The sequence below is a fragment of the Myxine glutinosa genome, chromosome 3 (genome assembly GCF_964187855.1).
Source record: "Myxine glutinosa chromosome 3, kmMyxGlut1.1, whole genome shotgun sequence".
NCBI classification, from domain to species: Eukaryota; Metazoa; Chordata; class Myxini; order Myxiniformes; family Myxinidae; genus Myxine; species Myxine glutinosa.
The window spans coordinates 47,017,329-47,038,357 of NC_136263.1; the positions used below are offsets into that span (position 1 = coordinate 47,017,329).

The 21,029-nt window shown below is 43.0% G+C and overlaps 1 protein-coding gene across 1 annotated transcript in view; it reads left to right on the plus strand.

The window, feature by feature from the left end:
• Positions 1 to 21,029, plus strand: part of LOC137423621 (mitogen-activated protein kinase kinase kinase 15) — a 67,338-nt gene that overhangs the window by 26,384 nt on the left and 19,925 nt on the right. Inside the window, exons 6-17 of the mRNA XM_068110973.2 lie at positions 651 to 821; positions 922 to 1,034; positions 1,198 to 1,357; positions 3,671 to 3,842; positions 3,924 to 4,031; positions 5,596 to 5,645; positions 10,003 to 10,098; positions 12,392 to 12,473; positions 14,791 to 14,924; positions 15,268 to 15,395; positions 20,102 to 20,238; positions 20,356 to 20,461. Coding sequence (XP_067967074.2) covers positions 651 to 821; positions 922 to 1,034; positions 1,198 to 1,357; positions 3,671 to 3,842; positions 3,924 to 4,031; positions 5,596 to 5,645; positions 10,003 to 10,098; positions 12,392 to 12,473; positions 14,791 to 14,924; positions 15,268 to 15,395; positions 20,102 to 20,238; positions 20,356 to 20,461 — 1,457 coding nt within the window. The remainder of the gene's footprint in view (positions 1 to 650; positions 822 to 921; positions 1,035 to 1,197; positions 1,358 to 3,670; positions 3,843 to 3,923; positions 4,032 to 5,595; positions 5,646 to 10,002; positions 10,099 to 12,391; positions 12,474 to 14,790; positions 14,925 to 15,267; positions 15,396 to 20,101; positions 20,239 to 20,355; positions 20,462 to 21,029) is intronic.

Consider the following 21,029-nt stretch of genomic DNA (forward strand, 5'->3'; position numbering starts at 1 on the left):
GGGAAGGCTACAAAAAATCTCTGCTGCATTGAAGGTTCCCAAGAGCACATTGGCCTCCATATAATTCTTAAATGGAAGAAGTTTGGAACAACCAGGACTCTTCTTAGAGCTGGGCGCCCGGCCAAACTGAGCAATCGGGGAAGAAGGGCCTTGGTAACAGAGGTGACCAAGAACCCGATGGTCACTCTGGCTGAGCTCCAGAGATCCTGTGTGGCGATGGGAGAAACTTCGAGAAAGACAACCATCACTGCAACACTCCACCGATCTTGGCTTTATGGCAGAGTGGCCAGACGGAAGCCTCTCCTTAGTGAAAGACACATGAAAGCCCCCTTGGAGTTTGCAAAAAAGCACCTAAAGGACTCTCAGACTGTGAGAAACAAGATTCTGTGGGCTGACTTTGCCAATCTCCCTCACTTAAAAAAAAAAAAAAAAAAACACCTTTAGAGGCCATTTTTCCCCGCAAAGCGGGGGTTGGCCTTTTTCGGGAACCGTGGTTGTTTTCGAGAACCCTCACTTATTGTTGCTATATTATTACCTATTTTACCTTGCCATATTTTACATGTACATTTGCATTATCATCGGCTCTGATGGCCAAACATGACCTCTAATATCTAATTTATTTTTTAATATTTCCTAATATCTACTTTTAGGCGAGGAGAGCTTGGTGACAGAGACAAGGCCTTGTCTGTCATGCTGGCTGTCCTTTCTGGCTGCAACCAACCTCCTTCAGACATGTACTGCCTTTGTGGGCGCATCTACAAAGACAACTTCCTCAAATCAAACTATCAAGACATTGAAAGTCGGGATAAAGCGATACACTGGTGTGTGTTTTCCTTTCTAATTCCCTGATGTCAACACCCACCCACCACGCCACCACCATTTTTATTTACCTGTAATCTCACTGGCCTTTCCACATACTAGGTATCGGAAGGGGTTTGAGCTGGAGCCAAGTTTATATGCTGGTGTGCACCTTTCCTCTCTTCTCGTCGCACGAGGAGAGACATTCAACTCGGCATCAGAACTCAGCAGGATTGGTGATAATCCCAGTGCCTGGTTTCAGAAATTACTTTCTTGAGATTTTTTTTTTTTTTAATCATCAAAATCCTTAGATGCCTGCATGCTCGCTCACAAAACTGCTTCTTCTGCTCAGAGACTTTTTTTCTTTCTTGGTTGTTATTATTTGTTTTGTTGTTTCAGGCATTAAACTGAACAGTTTGTTGGGCCGACAAGGTGGCCTCGAACGGATTCGGAGCTACTGGGATGTTGGCCTGTTCATTGGCGTTAGTCTACTGGCTGGAGACTATGCTAAAGTGGTGAATGCTGCAGAAAAGCTTTACCACCTCCACCCTCCCAGCTGGTGAGGAATAATGACGTATGTTATCCCTGGTGGTTGCTTAGCGGTTAGGGTGCCGGCTTGGGATCCTAGGATCCTGGGTTCGAATCCCGGTCGATCGCTGAATTAACGCCAGGGGGGTTGACTCAGCCTGTCATCCTTCCGAGGTCGGCAAATTGAGTACCAGCTTTCTGGGATGAATGATCCGGGTGTGTACCCCAGCTTAGAATAGGTACACCGTATCCCTGCGCATCGTAAGAGGCGACCAAGGGTTGGCGTCAGGAAGGGCATCCGGCCATACAAACATTGCCTCAAACAGGGAACCATGATTGTCATGGGGCCCGCAAGGCTAACCCCCGCTCTAGCGGGGAAAATGGCCTTAAAACGATCATTCATTCATTCATATATCCCATGCTAACCTTAGTAAGGGGCAGGGCTATCAGGGTTAGGGCTATTCAGTTAGTTTGTTGCTACATTGCTGTGATGATAGTTTCTCAGAATTTGATGAAGGCAAGCACATACAATGGCCTGCAAAAGTATTCACCTCCCTCCAAAGTTTTCACATATTGATGCCAATTGAGCTTATTTCATGTTACTTTCAAATCAAGCTTAATATATAGTCTTCACAAACTACTCCAAAGTGATGAAGCTCAAAAAATGCAGATGAAATGTGAATAACTGAGATTAACAGAGAAAATCAGATGATTCTCAGTTGCATAAGTATTTTGAAACCCTTTACCTAATTAACTCTAAATCACTTCAGGAGCAAACTGTTTATTTGAAAGATTACAAAATAAGTGTTATCGGTTTCACCTGTATGTAATCAGTGGTTTAACCTAAAAATTAAGCTCCCCAACTTGTCTAAGGAGTTTTAAGGTGCATCTGATTTGGTCAACTAACAACGCAAATATGAAGGCCAAGGAGCTTTTTGATTTATTTTTTAATACCTAGCCGAGGCTCGTGGAAGAGCTAGAATTAGTTCATTGAATGGATCGGGACACAACGGGACAAAAAGAGCAGTAGAGAGGGGGAACACCAACATCAGAGTTGAAGGCCAAGATAGAGGCAGACTTGGCCAAACAATGGGTGTGAGGAGGAATGAAGTGCAGGAGAGGATGCTTAGGGTAGACAAGACAGACACAGAAGGAAACTCTCAGTAGGGAAAATTGGAAGGAGGAGGGATTGGGGTGGGGTCAACAAAGGTATAAAAGATGTTTTTTGATTGGGGACGATTTGAGATGATGATCAACATCTGTCTAGAGGATCTGGAGGGAAGAATGAGATTGAAGAGAATGTGGAAACTGGATACACAGGTGGGAGAAAAGAGAAATGAATGAGTGAAGGTGAGCCGTGATCTTGGATTTAGGTAGTTTCACCAGAAAAGGGTTGATGGTGGACTGTGTGTGGCCTGCAGAAACATGGGGGGACAAAGTATGGAAAGAGCAGATGTTGCAGGACCATAAAGGAGGTGATAGAAGACAGAGAGACTACAGACCCATAGACAGCTTCATCTTGGGAGATTCCAATAATCTTGAAGGTCTTGGTTTCCACGGCATCAAACTGGGCAAGGTGTGAGGCAGGGGAGTCAGCCCAGAGGGAAGGGAAGTACTCGATCAACCTGCAGATGAAGGCCTTGTAGGTGGATAGGCGTTCAGGTATGCCAAGGAAGGTCTTTCTACCAACTGAACGTTGATGGCGAGACTTGAAGATTGCAGTCCATCGATGATCCCCATCAAACTTGGCAGAACTAGAACAATTTTCACGTGAAGAATGGGTAAAGATTTCACCATCTCACTGAGCAAAGCTGGTAGAGACTGACCAAAAAAGACTCATAGCAGTCATTGCTGCAAAAGGTGTTTCCACCAAGTACTGACCTAAGGGGCTGAATACTTTTTCAACCAGTGAATTTTGATTTGTACATGTTTATTGCAGGTATTCCCGACATGTGACCTCCTTCAACTATAAGTGTTTTTAGTTTGATGTCTTCAGTTATGAATAAAAAAAGTTCATTTGGAAATATTGTTGCTATATAATTCGTAATTCATCTAAGTGTGGCAATATTGGTTGGGGGTAAATACATTTGCAGGCCGTAAATACATATGCCTGGCAGAATGAAGAGCTATTCTTGCTGGTGAAGACTACTGTTTAACTTTTCTTTTAATTCTGCTCCTATGAAGGATTATCGCTCAACGTCAGCAACCTGTTTATCATGGCAGTTCGCACACCTCGGTCAACATCCTGTTGATTCCGTCCACATAAGCCTGGCAGTCTGTCAAGATTCGATGAGAGTTCTGTTTCCTGGATTATCTCAGCAATATAGGATGTGCCTCCCTGCAGGTATATGCACTCTGTGGTGGAAAATGGACAGCTGATTCTGTATTATATGAAGAAAGACCAGGGGATCTCATCAGGCCACTCTTCGGCAAGGCCTGCCCCACTGGACTTCTGGATCGATTTCATGGCAGAGACGAGCAGAGGCATGGAGCCTATCACTGCACTTCGATTTCCGGTAAACACATGATTGCTTTATGAAGAACGTTGAGTGGTGACGCCATGTAAAGATGAGGCATATTGTAGCTTCTCTCCACAGGTTCTCATTCAAGAGCCGGCCGGAGAATATCTACCAGGTTACGTGGCTGTTAACAGTGAAACTGAAGAGCGCTCAGTGCTATTGTGGCTTATTGCTCCAACAGACACGGTAACGACTTGTTATAAGCCATGAACATGAGGCACATATTTGTGGGAAATAATGGAAATGGTGGTAATTATTGGGAAATTTAACCAAAAACATCAAAAACTGATAATTAATTGGGTTGATATTCATTGATTGTATAATTTGATATGATTGTATAAGTAACTAGAAAGCATATGAAAATGCAAAGCCCAGCTGTGTCCACTTTGAATTCAGACTTCTTCTTCTTCCATGTGTGAAACATGACAAAACAGATAAATACTAGAATGGCACACGGTAGAGCGCTTACCTCTGCTAAGCTGAACAGTTTATGCTTTGTATCTCACCAAGAGGCCGGATCTGGATCCAGACCTGACCCAAAGTCGAATCGGCTTGTTCTTGTCACCTAACCAACTCGTCCACCAAGTTTTGTCATAATCCGTCCAAAACTTTTTGAAACATCATGTTGTATATCATTTTTGGCCCAATCACTCAATGGTGAAGAATCACTAAAAAAATCATTCTCGGATCTGGATCTTCACCAAAATCTAATCAATTCCTCCTTGTCACACGCCCAACATGGCCACCAAATTTCATCTGAATCCGTCCACAACTTTTTGAGATGACCTGTTCACGGACAGAAATGCAGACAGACAAACAGACAGGGTGTAAGCATTACCCTCCACCAACCTTCGGTGGCTGAGGTAAAAATACAAAAAATTGATGATTTTATGCAACCTTGACCTCTGACCTTTTGATCTAAAAAAAAAAACAATTGGCCTTTAGATTTTGATTGGTGAACAAATTCAGTGACCCAATATGCAAATTCTCAAAATTTCAGGGACATCGGATGAAACTTGACGATTTTCTGCAACCTCGACCTTTGACCTTTTGATCTTAAAAATAAAATAAAAACAATCCGCTTCTCGTTTTTGATTGATGAACCAATTCAATAACCGAATATGCAATATTTTTTTAAATTACAGTTCAATTGGATGAAAATTTATGATTTTAGGTGACATTGACCTTGGACCTTTTGACTAAGTTATTAATTTGTCTTTTCCATATTCTCATAATAAAGCTTTGTTGAAAATTTGATGACAAAAGCTCAGATGGTAAAACAGTTATGGCCTGGACAGACACGCACGCAGGCAGACACACATTGACATACAGAAGTGATTGCAAAACCCCGTCTCCCACTGGGTGCGGCACGGGTTAGTGAACCATTAGGTGACAAATACAACTTTGTGAATTTCCAAGTAATTTATGTGGAGACAGCTAATGCCATGCTTTTGTAGTTCTGTGATTGGCTGTGAAACATCATATGCTTGCTACAGTCAATCATGGACCTGCAAAGGCAAGACATGGATCCAGCCACAGAAATTTGGGAAATTCATTCATTTACATATACTGTTTCACAGCTAATTGTCAGATGTTTTCCTTTTTTGGAATTTGAGTTTAATTTCCCTTTAGGTGGTAGATAGTGGATTCAGGTGATGGGAATTTTAAATCTGTTGGAGCTGAAATGCTGGTGAGGGATTCAAGTCAAAAACTAATGATGGCAATGATTTTTTATTTAAACATTTTCCAGATGAAGGTTACAGAGTGGACCATTGAGGCATCTGAAATCCGGGGGGTCAGGTGAGTGCTTGCCTTCCACTATCAGTTTTTAATCAGTGCAGTATTTGATTTTGACTTTAAAAAACACAAATAAATACACGAGTAGTTCATACAAGATATTTAAATCCTCCTTCCAGATGTCTCTGATACCTTAATGTCTCTCCCTGGTTACTCCCTCCTCCGGTATGATAGAACTGAGCATCGTCCTGGAGGTGGGGTTGCTATCTTCATCAAAAACTCTCTTCCTCACTCTCCCTGCACTGCCCTCTCTCCACCTCACCCCCAGTAGTACCTCTGGCTACGGCTTCCCCTTCGCTCCCACCTTTTGTTCATATGTGTGTTTTACCATCCACCAAACAGTGATGACTCCATATACATCTCACTGTCTGATAACATGGACCAACTTCTATCTACTCATCCCAACTCTCTCTTCCTCATATGTCGTGATTTCAACTGTCATCATGCGAGCTGGCTGGCTCTCACCAGCCATGGCACCTCAGCAAAGGACTTCTGCGACTCACTGGGACTGACACAATCTGTCAATTTCCCGACCCGGATATCAGTCAATGGGGCATCTTCTCTTCTAGACTTGTTTTGACAAACTTCCGTGCAAATGTCTGGTGCTCTTCTTCTGCTCCAATCGGTTCATCTGCCCATATGCTTGTTAAAGTGGACATCTCTCTGGCCATTCTCAGGGAGCCTCCTCAGCGCCGACGAGTCTGGCATTTCACTCAGGCCAATTGGCACGGTCTTCAAGCAGCTATAAATCATCTGGACTGGTCTCCCATCTCTACTGCCTCTGACATCAACTCATCCTGGGAATTCTTCCAAAGTAAACTGCTCTCTCTCTCTCTCATGCACAGATTTATGCCATCCTGTCTTCAGTTGTCATACCCTTCCTCCCGTCCATGGTACACGGAATCTTGTGGTGAGGCAGTTGCCCTGAAACTACTTGCCTTCGTCTCCTGGAAGGCAAATCCAACGGAAGGCAATCTCATTTCCTTTCACAAAGCGGAACAAGTGTGTGTCTCCCCTCAGGAGAGCCAGGAAATAATATCTCTCTACTCTCAAGAGTGAACTCTCAAACCTGTCTCCCTCCTCCAAATCCTGGTGGCGTCTTGTCAAATCTGTTTCTGGTGTTTGTTCCCACTCCATCCCCTCCCTAACCTCAAATGGCTACACAGCTGTCTCCGCACGTGAAAAAGCTGAATGCCTCAACTCTGCGTTTGCCTCAAAATCTTGTGTCCCAAACCCGTCTCTCTCTATACCGACCATACCCAGTCGTACCCAGCTGCTCCTGGACTTTGTGTTCTTCTCTCCTGACAAGGTGGAGAAGTTTCTGTCAATCCTCGACTCTGATTCTGCAACTGGACCAGACGGCATCAGCCCACGGGTCCTAAAATCCTGCTCTGCCGCTCTTTCACACCCTCTCTCTGTTCTTTTCGCCCTCTCTTTTGCTCAAGGTCATCTGCCATCAGCTTGGAGATCAGCCAACATTACTGCTTCACACAAAAAGGTGCCAACACAGATCCTTGCAACTACAGACCAATCAGCCTGCTCCCAATTATCAGCAAAGTCATGGAATCCATCATTGCTTTGGATATCAAATGCTTCCTAGTCTCCAATGGCTTGATCTCTGATCATCAATTTGGATTCAGACCAGGTCACTCTACTCTGGACATGCTGCTTCTGCTGTCTCCACAATGGATGGAGGTCCTCAATGTCAAACAGGAAATCAGAGCTGTCTCCCTTGACATATCACGTGCCTTCGATATGGTCTGGCACCCCGCTCTGCTCACAAAACTCTCCTCCTATGGCATCCATGGAAATATCCACGCATGACTTGTGGACTTATTTCTCTCATCTCCCCTTCCTGTTCAGGCTGGAGTTCCCCAAGTCAGTGTTCTGGGCCCTGTGCTTTTTCTGGTCTTCATCAATGATGTCTCCGACTCTCTGGAAAATCCTCTCTATCTCTTTGCTGATGACTCCACTCTCTGTCGCTCGATACCTCATCCCTTAGATCGACAGTCTGCAGCCTCCTCACTCTCTGCAGACCTGGACAAAATCACAGACTGGTCAAACAAGTGGAACATGTCTTTCAATCCTGACAAATCTCACACTCTTACGATGTCTCTCTGAAAAGAACATCTGGACAACCCTCCCATCTACTTTCTCAACAATCCTTTCCAATAAGTTCTGTCACACAAGCTCTTGGGTCTCACAATCTCCCATGATCTTTCCTGGGAAAACCATATTTCCAAGCTGGCCTCCAAAGCCAGTCGCCGACTGGGCAGCCTCCATCCTGCGAAATCCTTCCTTGGCACACCTGAGCTCCTCACGCCAAAGACGGCTTTCATCCGCAGCTAAATGGAATACTGGTCTCCCCTCTGGGCTGGTGCACCTGCCTCACACATAGCTCGTCTTCACGCTGTTGAAACCAAAGCTTTCAGAATCATTGGAATCTCCCGCGATGAAGCTAACTCTGAGGGCCTTTCACTCACTCACAGCAGGCAGGTTGGTGGTCTTTCTGTCGTCTACCGACTCCTCTCTGGTCGAGCCCCCCCCCCCCCCCAGCCCTGTCTGTGCTCTGTCCCTCAAATACTTCAGACCAGGTCACTCTACTCTGGACATGGTGCTTCTGCTGTCTCCACAATGGATGGAGGTCCTCAATGTCAAACAGGAAATCAGAGCTGTCTCCTTCGACATATCACGTGCCTTCGAAATGGTCTGGCACCCCGCTCTGCTCACAAAACTCTCCTCCTATGGCATCCATGGAAATATCCACGCATGACTTGCGGACCTATTTCTCTCATCTCCCCTTCCTGTTCAGGCTGGAGTTCCCCAAGGCAGTGTTCTGGGCCCTGTGCTTTTTCTGGTCTGCATCAATGATCTCTCCGACTCTCTGGAAAATCCTCTCTGTCTCTTTGCTGATGACTCCACTCTCTGCCGCTCCATACCTCATCCCTCAGATCGACAGTCTGCAGCCTCCTCACTCTCTGCAGACCTGGACAAAATCAAAGCAGGACGAGAATCGCATGTCCACAAGTGATGCTCTACCCTTTCACAGATTCCTCGCACATAGGCCTCCTTGTCCGTCCTCAGCGAGCGTACAGTTTTATGCCTCAGCTCCCGGAACAGTTCAGCTCTGCCATCGAGCCTGGCCCTGCGACCTTGGTCGATGGTATCAAGCGTCTCCTGAGAGACAAAGTTCCTCTTCACCTGACGGTGGGTTCCAAGACGGCCACTGTCAACATCAAGGATGGTGGTCTTGAAGGCACTCCACAACTCCTCAGGATCCCCCGAAGCATCCACCCCCCCCCCCCCAAACCCCACTCAACCTACTCGCAATCTCCTCAGCTACCCTCTCCTCCTTAACTTGCCCACATACAGCCTAGGCTGTGATGATAGCATTCTCTTGGATTTGAGCTTCAACTTAAGAGTTGCTACAACAAGCCTGTGGTCAGTGTTAAGGAACTGAGCACTCAGGTAGATCCTGCAATTCTGGAGCATCCACCATCGACAATCAATGAGCACATGGTCAATCTCCTTCGCCACACCACCATCATTGGAATACAAAGTCCAGCAATGATGCTGTGGGTGCTGAAACCAGCCAGCCACCCTAAGTCCATGACTTTTTGCAAAGCCGAGGAACTTAGTGCTATTCTGGTTCACAGTCCCAGATCCATGGGGACCAATGCATGCCTCATAACCATCCCTGTCAGTGCCAGTCGATGCATTGAAATCCCCCAAGACTAGAAGAGTATCTCTCCTGTGGCACTGATCAACCACAGACTCGTGCGTGACGTAGAAAGCCTCCTTCACAGTGAGATCACTTTCCTCAGTCAGAGCATATACAGAGACCAGGGAGATGACACCCAAAGAGTGACGAATCCTCAGTCTCATAATACGCTCGTTGACCGGTGATACCTCAACTATCATGGGAGTCAGCTTATTGGACACAGCTATAGCGATATTTATACAGCTTATTGGACACAGCTAATTTCAATAGGCTGAGATCAAGTCTGAAATTTGTGTTGAACTTCCGTTGTTCACCCCATGTGTCTTTCTCCCCATGCCCTCGATCTCACTCTCACCTCTACTCTGCTGATTGGTGATTCCCCCATTGCCTTTGGTTCCACTCTGTTCTGCTCTAGCTCTTACATGAGCCTCGACCATGTATACAAGAAAACAACCATAGGGATTACACCATGAAATCAAAATTCAACTATCATATAATTTCTACATATTAGGAAATGCTGAGAATTAGAAACAAATTTCAAGGGATGATCCCACAACTGCCTTGATCCAGTCATCTGTTCCCCTTTTTCTGTCTCAAGATATATTTTATCCCTCCACACCACCCCCTCTCTTTTCTCAGCATCTCCAAGCATGATGAGCGGTGTTGCTTTCTCTATGTTCTCCAAAATTCCAATGATTTCCAGATCTTCCTTCCTTCGGAGGGACATGCTATTAGGTAAGTGACTGATGGACCGATCTTACCTTTCACTTAATGATCAAAGCATACAGATGCTGATGATTAAAGCATACAGATAAAGTAATTGAGCAAATTGAGAGTCGTAAAGCTTTCACATTTACAGTTTTTACACCTCTGCCGACAGAATCGCCCGAGGCATTATGTTTTCGGGTTGTCTGTACGGCTGTCTGTCCGTCCGTGATAGTTTTTCGTTACTGCGATAACTCGAGAATGGCTGAAGGGATCCAAGTCAAACATGGTGCAGGTATGCATAATGAGGAAAAGATAAACTGATTAGATTTTGGGGTCACAAGGGGAAAGGTCATGTTAGGTAAAAATACAGTTCCCGTGATAACTTGTGAACCAGTGATGGGATTTTAATCAAAGTTGGTACAAGTATGTATTATGATAAAAAGGTGAACTGATTTGATTTTGGGGTCACGAGGTCAAAGGTCTGAGGTCATTTTCGGTAAAAATCCTGTTACTGCGATAACTTATGAACCACTGATGGGATTATGACCAAAGTTGGTATAAGTATCTATCTATAATTCCACTAATCTCTGTGTGTTTGTTTGTACGTTTGTCTGTGACCGCTGTTTCTCGACAACCACGGGTCCGATATACTTTAAACTTGCCAGGTATATTGCTGGGGACCCGAGGATGTGCCTTTTCAAGGTTTCATATTAATCGGACAATTACTTACCGAGCTATGTCCAAAAAACGATTCAACCAATCAGCGAGCAGCGAGTTATCGCGTGTGCCGAACGTGCCGAACACACGCTGCCTCGGACGGCACATTTGAGAGCGTATTCATTTATTTCACGTTGGCAAACTATGTTGCCGCTATGTTGGCGTTAAACTATGTTTTAAAACTAATTAAAACTAATTTGCGATTCATTCGCTTTCCTGCGCGTTTGTGCACGCGATGGCGATTTCTTTACCAAACTCCGGAAGCCGTTCGCTTTGGACCAAACCATTTCATGTAAATAGAGGGGGGGGATTGTCACTGTACTCGCAAGCCGTTCGCCGTTCGCTTTGGCTTTGCGAATGGACCAAACCATTTCATGTAAATAGAGGGGGGGGATATAATTTTAGATATAGATATAGTACGGGCAATGCCCTAGTGTATTATAATGCAAAGATGAACTGATTAGATTTCAGTATCAAGAGGTCAAGGGTCAGAGTCTTTAATAGGTTTTTGTTAACCTGACAACTTAAGAACAGCTGAATGGAAATAAGTCAAACTTGGTACTACAAGTATGTATAATGATGTAACAATAAATGGATTACATTATGGGGTCAAGAGGTCAAAGGTCCCATTCGGTAAAACTTCTGTTACTGCATTAACTTGTGAACCAGTGATGGGATTTAAATCCAACCTGGTACAAGTTTGTATAACGATGTAATAATGTTGGTGGAGGCATATCGGTCGACGTAGAAGAGTGCCGTTCTAGTTTTACATATACGTACTACGAGTTAATTGACGGCATGAAAGCCAAGTTAATTCGTTTTTGTAATTCCATTTATTAATCCACATGCCATCAGCTGCATATCATACTTTATAGAATACAGGTTGCAGAGAAATGTGATAAAATATATAATCTGAGGAAGTGCCATTTTTTTTTGTAGAGCAAAAAAAAGTTTTTATTGATTGATTATTTTAGTTACAGTTGTGAAAAAAAATAATCCCTTTTAAGGCCATTTCCCCTGCTAGAGCGGGGGTTAGCCTTGCGGGCCCCATAACAATCATCATGGTTCCCTTTGTGAGGCAAAGTTTTTATGGCCAGATGTCCTTCCTGACACCAACCTTTAAGTCGCCTCTTACGACACGCAGGGATACGGTGTACCTATTCTAAACCGGGGCACACACCGGCACATTCATCCCAGCAAGCTGATACTCAATTTGCCAACCTCAGAAGGATGACAGGCTGAATCAACCCCCCTGGCGTTAATTCAACGATCGACCCGGTTTCAAACCCAGGATCCTAGGATCCCAAGCCAGCATCCGAACCGCTAAGCCAACACCCGACTTAGTTACAGTTGTGAATGATTTGATTATCAATTTAAAATGAGAATGATACAAGATCCAGGCAGCAATCTGTAGGCTCTAGAAGATATGGATCATATCTTCATTGTATGCCAGTACTTTGGCCAAATTAAAGGTGGATGTTGAGCTGGAGTCCGTCATGGTATGCGCCGGATCAGTACATGTAAGAAAAGTAAACCGATAGATTAAGGAAATGGATTATGGATAAAGAACAAGTGATGGGCCCAATATCCTTGTTTATTACAGGTTTCACTCCATGGTGAAAAGCTTCATGGAGGAACAGGGCCTCAATATGGATCTTGAGCTGGAAAACCACCAGGACCTGGAGGTGAGTGGGCGTGTCTGTGTCTCTGGTAATAACACATCATCACCTGAAGCTTAAGCCTGGTGTTGGCTTAATGGTTAGGGTGCTTGCTTGGGATCCTTGGATCCTGAGCTCGAATCCCGGTCAATCGTTGAATTAACGCCAGGGGGGTTGACTCAGCCTGAATCGTTGAATTAACGCCAGGGGGGTTGACTCAGCCTGTCATCCTTCCGAGGTCGGCAAATGGAGTACCAGCTCACTGGTAATTGGGGCACTGCATTAGCGGCACAAAGCGCTTCCATAGAAATGATGCAACCAGCAGCCACAGGCTGAAACAACAACCTGAAGCTTACAAATGTTGGCTTGAATATTGCCCCCTAGTGGTTGTTTTTGTCATTCATCTTAGGGAGATGTTTCCATAATGCATTATTTATGCTGAACAAATGCAGGGGTCTAGCATTTTTGTTAATCTTTTTTTCTTTGGATTTTAGCTCACCTGGAACGAAGTTCAGGGGAGGCTTATGCGATGGCACGTCGTCATTCCATCCATAAACACTTGAAAATTCTTCTCTGAAACCGTTGATAGGATTGCGACCAAATTTGGCACAAATGATATTTGTTGTGTTGTGACTAAAGTTTGTTCACGGCATTTAAGAAAATCGGGGTTTAAGGGGGTCTACCGGGGGTCAAAGTGGATCCAGGTTTGACCCTCAAAATAGATACCGTAAATTTCGGACCATTGAGCGCATCGTTATATAAGCCGCATCCCCTGAATTTTAAAAAAAATCTGGAATTTAAACACACACAAGCCGCACTGGTTTATAAGCCGCAAATGTTGCACAAAAAACCAAGCGCAAAAACGTCCGAAAATTAACCACAAAAAGTGAGAAACTCGACAGTTCGATCGCCTTCAATTTGAAAGCTGCATCGTAAGCATTGCGTCGTGTTTTCGGCATGATGGAAGTTGTCTGCGCATGGGCGATTACCGGTAACTGAATGTTTCGTGTGTGTAAAGGCCGTGTGTAAATTTGGAGGAAAAAACCGTAAACAGTTATCACTAGCACACTTTTACAGTGAGTTTTGAATTCACGAAGTCAAAACCAGTTTTGAAACCTAATGTGAATCTAAACATAGACTGGAGACTGACGACAACAACTTGATTTGGCCTGAACGCGTCATCAGGAAAACCCGCAACATCGGAAAATTCCATAAACAAGCCGCATCGTTATTTTAGCCGCAGAGGTCGAAGTTGAGGGAAAAGGTTGCGGCTAATAGTCCGAATTTTACGGTACTTGCTTTTTTCTCTGAAACTACACACACTATTTCGATGAGACTTGACCACAACCCTCACCACCTATGATGTACCAAAGTTTGTTCACGGCATTAAAAAAAAAATCGGCCCATGAGGGGTATACTGGGGGGTTGCCCCCCAAAATAGGTATTTGCTTTTTTCTCAGAATCTACACATGCAATTCTGATGAAACTTGACCACATCCTTAATCACCCGTGTTGCACCAAGGTTTGTTCAACGCATTAAAAAAAAATCGGGCCGTGAAGAGTATACTGGGGGTTTGCTCCCCAAAGTAGGTATTTGCTCTTTTCTCTGAAACCACACACGCAATTTCGATGAAACATCACCACAACCTTCATCACCCATGATGTACCAATGTTTGTTCAAGGCATTCGAAAAATTGGGGTCTGAGGAGGTGTGGGGTAGGAAGGGGGCTGTCTCCCAAAGTAACTATTTTTTTGTTTGTTTGTTTAAAGTCTTATGATTATGTTAGTATGATTCTACATGCTCCCTGTCTTCCAGCAACCATTGAAATTGGTTTAAAATACCTTTAGTCAGTGTAGTATACTGTTTATTCTTCAAGGTGACTGCCAGGGGTATTGCCCCTGCGTTTATATTCTTCTGTTTTTCCTTGTTTTTAATTTTTTTCTTCCTGCATTCATTTCATCTTTGCTATTGAGGATGTTTTATGATTTTTGCACTCTTGCATTCAGTATAATTTGAATTTAACAGCTCCTTGATACAAGTTTCATATTCACCATTTTTTACCTGTCAGTGAAGCTGATCAGGACTGTTGAAGTACACTTATGGAAATCCGTGACCATTGCACACTACCTCCTTGGGTTCTAGTCCATGATAATGCTTTATGGAGATTTTCTTTTTTGTTGTCTTTGTACTGTACAGTGTACATAGATACTGTATTTTACTTGTTGCAATTCTGTTTTTCTGCAGAACCTCCCAAAATAAAGCCTTGACAATTGTGACAATTGTGCATGGCTAAAATGAAAATAATTTCAAATTTCTCTGGTACTGTTCCACAAACCACCTCAGTGGGATTATGAATACAATGACAATGGTGAACGTATTGTACTCGGACGAGGCACCTTTGGCGTAGTGTATGCTGGACGAGATCTGCACAGCCACGTGCGCATTGCGATAAAGGAAATACCAGAAAAGGATGATCGGTGAGGCAAGGCATCATGGTGTGGAATGGGGTTGAGAAAACACATGGGGTGGGGCTGAGGCATCGTGGGTTTGTGGGTGGGATTGGATTTGAGACATTGTACACTGCTTGATGGGGCTAGCTAGTTTCATGGTGCTGCGCAAGGTTGATTCTTCATGCAAGGAGAAGTTGAAGCATTGCAAAATGAAACGTTATTGTGGAGTAGAGCAATGTGAGAAGCTTATTGTGGGTCGTAGAAATAGTTTTGAGGTATAGCATAGCTGAAAGCATAATGACATAAGATGCCGAGAATGACTCGATACAGTGCTGTTAGTTGGTGACACCATCTTGTTCCTTCTTGTAAGGTATTCTCAGCCTCTGCATGAAGAAATTGCCTTGCACAGGCACCTGCAACATCGAAACATCGTACGCTACCTCGGCTCGTTGAGTCACGACGGCTTTTTCAAGATCCTCATGGAGCAAGTTCCTGGAGGTTCCTCACCCAAACTACGCACACGCTAAATTCTGCTGTTGCATTTCAGTCATGTAATCTGATGCTGTAAAACTGAATGGTCTTGGTCAAATTTATATTACCGCATCAATAGCAACTACTTTCTGTGGCTTCATTGTCTGTAAGCTATACACAAAATAGAGATTGGCATAATGGTTGTAATTCCTAAGTGTTTGGGACAGCACAATAGCTCTCTGTTGTCTTGTTTGCCTCTACGTTGATAAGGTCTGGATTATTTTTTCAGCAGAAATGCATCTAGCTTCAAAACTGCTGTTCTGGTGCACTGTTAAAGGCACCTTTTCATCACCCCACACTCCCTTTATAATAGCACAATTTTTGAAATATTTTGTCTTTATTGGTGGTCATTAAATATTGCTTTGCAAACTAGAGTTCATAGAATACCTTTCTCCATCCTTTCTTGATAAAAAGGCCGCAGGAAGGGTCTTTGAACTCTTGCTTTGCATTTCTGAGCATGATCTACATTTCCTACGCGTCTGAATCTCAATATTCCCAAATGCTGAGGGTGCGAGCGGCAAATTTGATTGGTCGAGATGGCATAATATTTTGTCCAAGTTATGCTAAACTTGAGGTTTTTTGGAAGTGCCAACAAGGTGATTTGTGTTCTAACAACAACTACAACGACACTCATAGAGCACTCCCGTGTTCATTCTGAACAAAAATACCATCATTAACTAAACATGCTACTATTAATAGCCCACTTCTATTATGGCCCATATACACTACCGGTCAAAAGTTTTAGAACACCTCAATTTTTGCAGTTTTTATTCAAATTTACACAGTTTAATGTCCAATGAATAACCTGACATGGTACAAAGGTAAGCAGTAAATTGCTCGAGGTAAAAAAAAAGTTTAGGTTTGCAAAAACGGGAAAATAATGTAAATTGCAGTTACATTGTAAAAAAAAAAAAAAGGCCTTCTTCAGGGAACAAGTAATGGATTAACAACTTACAGCTGTTCTGCAGCAATGTAAGTAAATTAAGCCTTGAAAGTTGATGCAAACAGTTCCTACAGGTGTCCCAACGTCTGCTGATTACTTGATTACAAACCCCCTGTCTGTATAAAAGCAGTATTGGAACAGACTGTTATTACACCCTCTGAAGCATTATTTGGACTATATTGCACTGCAGGAAGTAGTATATTGGAAACTGGAGAAAACTCTTGACAGGAAGAGGTCTGGCAGACCCAAAGCCACAACAGAATCAGAAGACGAGTTTCTGAGAATCAACAGCTTGTGTGATAAGCGGCTCATTGGACAACAGCTTCAAGCACAGCTTAACACTGGTCAAAGTAAGCAAGTCTCAGTTTCAACTGTGAAGAGAAGACTTTGAGCTGCAGGTTTGACAGGTCGAGTGGCAGTAAGAAAGCCATTGCTAAGTTGCCAAAATAAGAAAAGGAGGTTGGCTGGGCCATGAAGCACCACCAGTGGACTACTGAAGACTGGAAGAAGGTCTTATAGACCGATGAATCTAAATTTGAAATCTTTGGTTCATCACTCAGGGTTTTTGTATGCCTTCGAGTAGGCGAAAGGATGATTCCTCAGTGTGTGACACCAATTGTCAAACATGGAGGATGAAGCGTGATGGTCTGGGGCTCTTTTGCTGGATCCAGAGTCGGCGACTTGCACAGAGTGACTGGCACCCTGAACCAAAAGGGCGACCACAGCATTTTGCAGCGCCATGCAATACCCTCTGGTATATGCCTAGTTGGTCAGAGGTTCATCCTACAGCAAGATAATGACCCTAAACACACCTCCAGGCTATGTCAAAACTACCTTCGAGGAAAAGAACAAGACGGTAGGCTTCAAATCATGGAATGGCCAGCACAGTCTCCAGACTTAAACCCCATCGAGCTGGTTTGGGATGAAATGGACAGAAGGGTGAAAGCAAAGCAACCTACAAGTGCAACACATTTGTGGGAACTTCTGCAACAGTGTTGGGAAGAACTTCCCAAACAATATTTGATTTCCATTGTAGAAAGAATGCCATGAGTGTGTTCGGCGGTTATATCTGCAAAAGGTGGCTACATTGCTGAGTCAAAAATTTAAATTCAATTTTGTTAAACAAAATGATTCTATGATTTCTTTTTATCTCCAATTGTTTATTTGTTCTATGCTTAATTAAAGAGTACATTGAGACATTAAACTGCGTAAATTTCAATAAAAACTGGAAAAATTGAGGTGTTCTAAAACTTTTAACCGGTGGTGTACTTCTATCATCCATGCACCCTATTATGTTACATACCTTGCCATTATCGTAGCTTTATTTGTTATTGATTGATTTGTATGATATTTAACAACCACATGTGTGCACATTTAGGCTAAATTGCTCAATGAAGATGAATATGACAAAAAAAAACTTTATTCCCAATGGCTCGTAGATTATATGAATGAAGTTTCATATCGATCAGTTATGCGGTTCAGGAGAAGATTTTTACGTTTTTATATGTTAGCTTCTTCTTTTTTTTTTTTAACCAATAATCCAATACAGTAATCCCTCGCTATATCGCGCTTCACTTTTCGCGGCTTCGGTACATCGCGGGTTTTTCTCGCTAGTATATGTAAAATTATATATCGGATTTTTCATTATATCGCGGGATTCTGCGGCCTCTAGGTATTTTTATTTTTTTAGATTTTAATTATTTTTGCGGTAAAATAAGCATTTTCTAGCCTAAAAAATTAATAATAATATAAATAAAAATATAACACATTAATTAAAACCTATATTAAAAGAATATTACAGTAAATCGAAATAAAATACGCATTATAAATGAGTAGACAAAGAATCGCGCATTTTGAAAGTCCCATATTCTGGGGGTAATTAACTTGTCCATGATTCTGGGGGTAATTAACCCATCCGTAAGGAGGGTTCTTGGACGGTTCTTCGCTACTTTAAGTAATTTGCAAGGTTGATGCCAAACTGTGTCCTGCAGTTTAATGATCAATATGGTTTTAAGAGTCATCATACTTTGGGTAACCTCTAATTTACAATAACTTATGTTTCCAACTTAGAGACACATGATCATGATGACGATTTCGATGATGTTGTCTTAAGCTGCAATTAAATTAAGTCGCTGAGTAACATGAATGACCGAGGTTGTGGAGGATGGGATTTTTCGGTCATTACCTTTTGATACAGATGAGATATCTGCTTCATCACTGCATCAGATCAGGAATAACCACCCTCACCTCCTCTCCACCCCCCACTGCTTCCTACAAATTAACCATCAGGAAGCTGCTGCATATGCAAGAGGAAGCTAATGCATTTCTTATTAATTTTCAAAATTAATCATCATCTCTATTTTGAATAGCTCATGAAGACTTCTTTATGCTTAGGCCTCAGGTTTGATTAAAGACACTTTTGTCAATTATTGCCTTTTGCTTTCAAAAACACAATTTGCATCAATGTAAATACTTTGTTGTACTGTACTTGTGTAGTTCCATGATCATATGTGTATGTTTGTTTGTTAATTAATTGCAATTATAAAAGAACTTGCATCAATGTACTGTCCAGCTATATATACACGTACAAATATTTTTCTAATACGTAAGGACTAAGGATGGGTCTCAAAAGTGTGTTTAAGAGTGTAGAAAGGGTTCATAAGAGAGTGGGAAAGGTTTATAAGAGTATGGGGAGGGTTTTTAAAGGCTTAAAATATATAAAAATAATGAAATAAATATATGGTTTCTACTTCGCGGATTTTCACCTATCGCGGGGGGTTCTGGAACGTAACCCCCGCGATAAACGAGGGATGACTGTATAGCCATCAGACCAAGTGGCCGATGTAAATTTAATTCTTCACTCACGTCGGGTCGTAGATCAGAGATATAGGAAGTTTCAGATTTTTTGGATAAGGATTTCGATTCAACCATTTATGGCTGGAATACCAGCCTGGTGTTGGCTTAGTGGTTAGGGCGCAGGCTTGGGATCCTAAGATCCTGAGCTTGAATCCCGATCGATCGATGAATTAACGCCAGGGGGGTTGACTCAGCCTGTCATCCTTCCGAGGTCGGCAAATTGAGTACCAGCTTGCTGGGATGAATGATCCCGGTGTGTACCCTAATTTAGAATAGGTACACCGTATCCCTGCGTATCGTAAGAGGCGACTAAGGGTTGGTGTCAGGAAGGGCACCCGGCCATTAAAAAAAAAAAACATTGCCTCAAACAGGGAACCATGATTGTCATGGGGCCTGCAAGACTAACCACAATCTAGCGGGGAAAAATGGCCTTGAAACGATCATTCATTCATTCATTCATTTTTTACCACTTCACTGATGATGTCATCATTATCACTCTATATACGCCGTGGGGAGTTGATGGCATATGGCAAGTTTCAATTTTTTCACTGAGTGGTTTCAGAGATGTCCATTTTTTTCCTTTAATCCAATATGGCTGCCATACCACGTGACCTATGATGTCACAGTTATCAATAAAATATTCTCCATTGGGAGTCCCTCCTATGTTTGAAGATTAGCATCGATCGGACAAGTGATTGCACAGAAAAAGATAATGCGAAAATATATAGACATGGACACATACACAGACAGGGGCGTTACAATCGTCTCGCAACCCCTTCGGGTTGGGTCTAATCGAGTAGTTCCTTTTTGTGGATTATCTTGAGATGTTATTTCTTGTGAAATAACATGTTATTGCTGCTGTTACTTTCTGCAGGAAGTTTGTCATCTTTGCTGCGAGAGAAGTGGGGACCACTGCAAAACAATGAGTCAACTATGGCGTTCTACACACGGCAAATCCTTCAAGGAATTCGCTACCTTCACAACAACCAAATTGTGCACCGTGACATCAAAGTACACCTCTTCTTGTTCTTATATTTGACTTTTCTTGTAGCCCACCCCTCTCTGCTCTACACTCTCTCTCCTTCTTTCTAATGTGTTATCCATTGCTTCCTGTTTCTGCCACTGCAGGGTGATAATGTCCTTATTAACACTTACAGTGGAGTGCTGAAAATCTCTGATTTTGGGACATCCAAGCGTCTTGCTGGAGTAAACCCGTCTACGGAGACGTTTACAGGTGTGGCACCATCAGACTCTCAATCAAGCACAAAACTTTGTCAGACCCCCATATCGTCAACAGCAATAGCAGGACTCACCATTTTTAATCTGTGGCTCTTTCATGGACCACAGATATTACCTCAGCAACAGTAGATTTTTTTTTTCAAATAAAAGTTGAGAGTACGTTTATTGCAGTGGGAAATGAGGTGCAACAGATGTTTTGAACATTAGTTATTCGTCAGAAGTCATTTTTAACAAACTTGTTCTTTGCTCTTAGGACCTGTTTACACAAAGGTTTGAGAATGAAGTAAGGGAATCCATCAAAGAGTGTAGAATTAAATTACTAAGAGTGAATCTTTTCAGATTGAGTTATGGCCAAGTCCCAAATCCATAGACTTTACACATGACATCCTCTCTCTCCCTCTCCTCTCCTCTCTGTCTCTCTCTCTCTCTCTCTCTCACCACTCTATCTTTGCACCCCTCTTCCTCTCTCTCTCTCCCACCCCATCCCTCTCTCTCTCTCCCATCCCATTCCCTTCCCTCCTCACCCATACCCACACCTCTTTCTCGCTGTCTCCCCCACCCCT